The sequence below is a fragment of the Rutidosis leptorrhynchoides genome, chromosome 1 (genome assembly GCF_046630445.1).
Source record: "Rutidosis leptorrhynchoides isolate AG116_Rl617_1_P2 chromosome 1, CSIRO_AGI_Rlap_v1, whole genome shotgun sequence".
NCBI classification, from domain to species: Eukaryota; Viridiplantae; Streptophyta; class Magnoliopsida; order Asterales; family Asteraceae; genus Rutidosis; species Rutidosis leptorrhynchoides.
This window is the reverse complement of record NC_092333.1, coordinates 492,329,892-492,336,379: the sequence shown is the minus strand read 5'-3', so window position 1 is coordinate 492,336,379 and position 6,488 is coordinate 492,329,892. Positions and strand designations below refer to the sequence as shown.

Genomic DNA, 6,488 nt, shown 5'->3' with positions numbered 1-6,488 from the left:
TATATATATATATATATATATAATATATATATATATATATATATATATTACATAACACCAATACAGATATTTACACTTAAGTTTGATAAAGTTATTTTATGATTACATGCAGTTTTAGAGTTGGATAATGATTTGTCTGGATAACCACATGTTTTCCGCCTTCAATATTTAAATTTCGTTTGACTTCTTTAATATTGTAGTCAAACGTGGCTGCTTTGTCCACTTGTTGTACGTTTGCTAGTAAATATTGATATAGATATCTTGCAATAAGATGAAAGTACACCTTAATTAAAGCCTCAATCATAATATCCCATTTCACCTTCTTAACCTTCTAATTCCTCCATTGAGAAACCAAGTTTGCCAGATCGAGCTATTGTTTCGAGCCACTAAAACTGCCTAGAATAACCTTATCAAGCCATGGAGAAAACCGAAGATAAACCTCTTAACATAGCAATGTTCCCATGGCTAGCCATGGGTCATCTCATACCATTTTTTCACTTGTCCAAAATCTTAGCTCAAAAAGGCCATAAAATCTCATACATATCCACTCCAAAAAACCTAGAAAGAATTCCAAAAATACCCCCTGAACTATCTCACAATTTCAAACTAGTCCCACTTCCCTTTCCTGAAGTAGAAAGTTTACCACCAGATGCAGAGTCTTCAATGGATATACCATACCAAAAATCCCAGTTTCTAAGAATAGCATTTGATCTGCTACAATCATCTCTAATCGATTTTCTTACAACCACAAAACTTGACTGGATCATCTTTGACTATCCTTCTCATTGGCTACCTTCAATCGCATCAAAATTCAATATTTCAACTGCTTACTTTAGTCTCTTTACAGCTGCAACACAAGCTTTTCTGGGCCCACCATCTCAGCTGTTGAATTGTAATCTTACAAGATCAACGGCTGAAGATTTTTGTCGCGTGCCTGAATGGGTCCCGTTTGAATCAGATGTCGTGTACCGGTTGCACGAGGTGACAAAGTACACCGAAGGTGCGGTTGGGAACGAGTCGGGCGTGTCGGATACCGCACGGTTTCTAGCCTCGATCGAACATTGTGATTTGGTTTTGTTCAGAACATGTCTCGAGTTTGAACCCGAGTGGTTCGATCTTGTTTGTAAACTTTATCAAAAACCCGTTATCCCAATTGGTTTTTTGCCGCCATCGCTTGAAAATGATGATTTCGAAGAGAATGAGAATTGGGATATGATTAAAAATTGGTTAGACGAGCAACGAGTTAACTCGGTTGTGTTTGTTGCACTAGGAAGCGAGGCGATTTTGAGTCAAGTTGAACTCAGTGAGTTGGCTCTAGGTTTGGAGCTTTCGGGTTTACCGTTCTTATTTGTTGTAAGGAAGTCGATCATCGAGTCAGCTCAGCTTCCAGACGGGTTTCTTGAGAGGGTCAAGGGTCGAGGGATTGTTAACGTTGGGTGGGTCCCACAAGTTAGGATACTGAGTCACTCGTCAATAGGTGGTTTCTTGACTCATTGTGGTTGGAACTCGGCTATTGAAGGGCTTACATTTGGGAGGGTTTTGATTCTTTTTCCTGTTATGAATGATCAAGGATTGAATGTGAGGTTACTAAGCGGAAAGAAATTAGGAGTCGAGATTCCGAGAAACGAGGTGGACGGGTCGTTTACGAGTGACTCGGTGGCTGAGTCGATTAAACTCGCAATGGTGAACGAAGAAGGGGAGTCAACGAGGGCAAATGTTAGAGAAATAAAAGGTGTGTTTGGAGATAAGAATAGGAATGATCGTTATATTGATGATTGTGTAAATCTCTTGATGAAAATTAAGAGGCCATAATTGATTTATTGGCAAAGCAACTAGCACTTATAAAGAATGTTATCCACAAAACAAAATGAATACGGAAAAGTAAATAAGAAATTTTGGATCAATTTTATTTATAACAGCAGTACGAGATCATCCATGCAGTACGAGATCTTTCGAGGAAGTTAATCACCTACGCGTTCATCTCCTTACAGTTGCATAACTCGCCCTCAATTGATGCCTAGAAAAAAACCCGGTCCAATTCGAGGGCATGGGCGGTAAAGCCCCCTCCCCCAATGCCCCCGCAACGCGATGTGCGGAAGACACCCTTGGGTGGAAATCAAGAGTAAAGGGACAACCTTGTGTGTAATGTTGCACTCCACAGAAGTCGAACTCCTGACCTCTCGCTAAGAAAGACAGATCACTTACATGAACTACAACACAAAGTTGAAAATTATGATAAATTAAGGGTTTCAGAGTGTGGAAAATAACTATCTCGTTGATGTATAATTTCATTTTATAACATTATTAGGTTATTTCATTGTTTAAATTTAGAAGAAAAAAAATCAATTTTTTTTACAGCGACATATCATATATCTAACGTATGTTAACCTTCTTAGGTGTTTTTTTTTTTATATTTAGCCTGATTTAGAGTTTATGGTTTAGTGTTTAGTATTTTGAATTTAGTCCCTAAATTCAAAACTCAAAACTCTAAACCGTTCGTGCTAAAAACTCAATCTAAACCCTAATTTCTAAACCTTAATTACTAAATCCTAAACATTTTTTTCATCAATCATTAGTCATTTTTCATTAGTTTTGGTTATCATACATTAGATGTATGATAACCTCCTATCATACTTCAGATGTATGTTAACAAGTTGTTTAACGATCTTAGTTTAATGTGGAGTTTAAGGATCTTTGTATTTAGCTCTCCGGTCCAGCTATCATGGATAACCCAGATCGATATGATGATATCAGTTTGGTGGCTAAATGGTTAATTCCACCATCATTAATGTTCGTTGATCGATGGTGTAACGACCCAAACCTCGTTATACCAAAAACACGCCCAAAAAAAAAAAAAATTTGGATCAGTACATCTGGACGGCGTCCAGCTCTGAAGGCCAGGACGGCGTCCAAACATTTGGGACGACGTCCCAATGAACTGCCAGTTTCTGCTCCCCGTGCTCAACTTACGTGAGCGGAAAATCCGCTTCCCGACACTTTCAAACGAAACCCTTTTTACAACATGTCAATATAAGTAAAATTAAAAGATTTCCACAATAAAACCAAGTTTTACAACATCGGGCCCACATCGGTCGTTTTACGAATTTCGTTCAAAATTACGAGTTTTGACCATAAGAGTTTAAATTCCAAACGACATCTAGAGCATGGTGTTTGGGGTTAAACTACCCACATCTTGGCCAAACTTCAAAAACTAAACTTTCCAAAAGCGTCCCCTTATCCAAAATGAGCATGAGGCCTCTAATCCAATCGAACACCCTTACCCTTGTCCACGCCGGAGCCTAAAAAGAGTAAACAACGAGAGGGTAAGCAAAACGCTTAGTGAATGCAATAATTATACACATACATATATAATATACCTACTTGCAAACACTTACACACATACCGCATACAAGCTAGAAACACAATTAGCTTATCATCTCAAATACAAAGCTATTAACATCCGATACCACAGCCTAGCACAACAATAGCATATATATATATATATATATATATATATATATATATATATATATATATATATATATATATATATATATATATATATATATATATATATATAACTCGAACAATGTAATATGCTTACGCTACAACACAATAACCATGGTTAACCAATCGTACAAGGGAATGGCACTCGCTAAAGGCCATCGGTGTTCATAACATCCGTTAGTGTACTTAACACCTCGTATCACTAAACCCTCGGGTGGCATCTTAACACCTCGATGCTTCACACTTTTATCTTACGGAGTGGTGCCTTAACACCTCGGCACTTCACTCCTAGGTGGCATCTTAACACCTCGATGCTTCACCCCGAGTGGCGTCTTAACACCTCGACGCTTCACTCATCACGTGAAACGTGGTGTCTTAACACTTCGACACTTCACATCTCACGCTACAACAAATAAATATATTATATACCTACGCATATAATTATTCCACTCACCTTAACGTCTTTTGTGAAAGATAACCGAGCTTGCAACCTTCAATGTAACGTACCTATTACATTATGCATATAATCGATCACAAACTCAAGTTGCTCAACCAACTCACTTACCATCCTAGTGTCATTTTTGATCCTTAGTGCAATTTCAACCCATTTGCACTTTTAACCCTAATTTTGGGTCAACTTTGCCAAAAACCATAACACTAGTCAAATATCGTCTTAAAACACATTTTAACACAAGGTTATCACATTTTTCACACTCGTAAGACAACGTAGGTCATCAAGGACTCGTTTGACCCATTTCAAGGTTTACACACCCATCCGGGTCACCACATACCCAATAACACCCACTTACATAACATCTAGGTGTGCTATTAGTTAACTAACCAATCTAAGACTCATAAACATATTTAGTATTTTAAAACCCTAGGTTAGTCATCTTTGAGTCCTCATGACCCAAACTTACCCAAAAACCCCAATTCACTAACAAAATGGGTTCCATGTTCAACACTACCCGAACCCTAACCCTAACCCTTAAACTAATTAAAATAAGGAAATCAAGGTTAAGGCTTACCACCACCACCACTACGTAGCTAGAGACTAGATGGACAACTTTAGAACTTGCACTTTAACCCGAAACAAGCTTCTTCTTCCTTGATTTGAGCTCTCTCACTCTAGATCTTTCTCTCTCTCTCTAGAATTTAAGTGGAAAAGATGTGGTAGTTGAAGATGGAGTAAATGGTGCTCCAAAAACTGATCTAGAGCCTTAAATTCATCCACAAAGTGAAAAGACCAAACTACCCCCATTAAAATATCTAAAAGAACACAGCTGGCCCGCCAGTTCAACTGGACGGCGTCCAGGATTCTGGACGGCGTCCAGCCCTTTATAATTGGACGGCGTCCCACACTTCTGGACGGCGTCCCATACATCTGAGAAAACAGGATCTTACAACTCTCCCCCGCTTGAACCGGAATACGTTCTCGCAATCCAAGCCGCATGACAAGCAGGAAGATACACCAAAACAAACTCTTCGGATTCCCATGTAAACTCGAAACCCTTACTACGACGCCATTGAACCTTAAAAGTTCTCACCTATTTATTTCTCAACATTTTCACCTTTTCATCGAGTATTGCAATCGGCTCCTCAACATACTGTAACTTATTATTTAGCTCAATCTCGTCTAATGGCATCCATGAAGAATCATCCGCAAGACACTTACGGAGATGGGAAACATGAAATGTATTATGGATCCCCGCAAGCTCTTCGGGTAATTCCAATCGATACGCAACTTCACCAACACGAGCTAAAATCTTAAATGGCCCAATAAACCGAGGAGCTAACTTTCCCCGTTTTCGAAAACGAATAATACCCTTCCACGGCGAAACCTTAAGCATCACCATGTCACCCTCTTGGAACTCAATAAATCGCCTACGTTTGTCGGCATACAACTTTTGTCTATCTTGAGCCGCCTTCAAATGAGTCCGAATCATCTCAATCTCGCTATTCGTCTCCAAAACTAAATTGGTACTCCCGATTTTTCTTTGACCCACTTCACCCCAACAAATCGGGGTTCGACACCTATGCCCATAAAGCATCTCGTAAGGTGGCATCCCGATACTAGTATGATAACTATTATTGTACGAGAATTCCACCAATGGTAAGTGCTCATCCCAACTACCGCCGAAATCGATAATACACGCCCGTAACATATCCTCCAATGTTTGATTCGTACGTTCGGTTTGACCGTCCGTTTGAGGATGGTACGCCATGCTCAATTTCAATTGTGTACCTATATCTTCATGAAACTTTTCCCAAAACAGAGATGTGAAACGGGTATCTCGATCCGAAATAATAGATATAGGAACTCCATGTCTCGATATCACCTCCCTGATAAATATTTTAGCCAAAGTCTCTGGCTATATCGTTTCCCGAATGGGAAGAAACAAGGCACTTTTCGTCAATCGGTCAACTATTACCCAAATCGAGTCAAATTGGGTTCTCGCCGTCTTTTGTAACTTTGTGATGAAATCCATGGTAATGTGCTCCCAATTCCATTTCGGGACTTCCAATGGTTGTAACTTACCATACGGCTTTTGGTGCTTGGCCTTAACTTGCAAACACGTGACACATTGTTCAACATACTTTACGACATCACGTTTCATGCCCGGCCACCAATACTCTTTCTTCAAATCAAGATACATTTTTGTCACACTCGGATGAATGGAATACTTTGAATTATGTGCTTCATCAAGTAGCACTCGTCGGAAATCTCCCATTCTAGGCACCCACACTCGTCCTTGAAAGGATAACAAACCATGCGGACCTAAAGTAATAGACTCCGTTTGTCCCACGATTCGTTCCTCATGCTTATTGTTAACAAAAGATTCAATTTGAATCTCACTGAGCTTTACAAGAAAATCGTTAGTAATAATCATGCGTAACGATCCTACTCGTATTGCCGGATGTTGACTCTTCCGACTCAACGCATTCGCGACCACATTCGCCTTACCCGGATGATAAAGTAT

The 6,488-nt window shown here is 39.4% G+C and overlaps 1 protein-coding gene across 1 annotated transcript; it reads left to right on the top strand.

The window, feature by feature from the left end:
- Positions 1 to 214: 214 nt before the first annotated feature.
- On the top strand, positions 215 to 2,336 carry LOC139875460 (UDP-glycosyltransferase 91C1). Its single transcript, XM_071862798.1, has one exon. The coding sequence runs from the start codon at positions 418 to 420 to the stop codon at positions 1,810 to 1,812; it is 1,395 nt and encodes a 464-aa protein (XP_071718899.1). The 5' UTR covers positions 215 to 417; the 3' UTR covers positions 1,813 to 2,336.
- Positions 2,337 to 6,488: the final 4,152 nt, after the last annotated feature.

Bases quoted from the DNA above. Each gene is read 5' to 3' on its own strand.
- LOC139875460 (XM_071862798.1), top strand. From the start codon at position 418: ATGGAGAAAACCGAAGATAAACCTCTTAACATAGCAATGTTCCCATGG.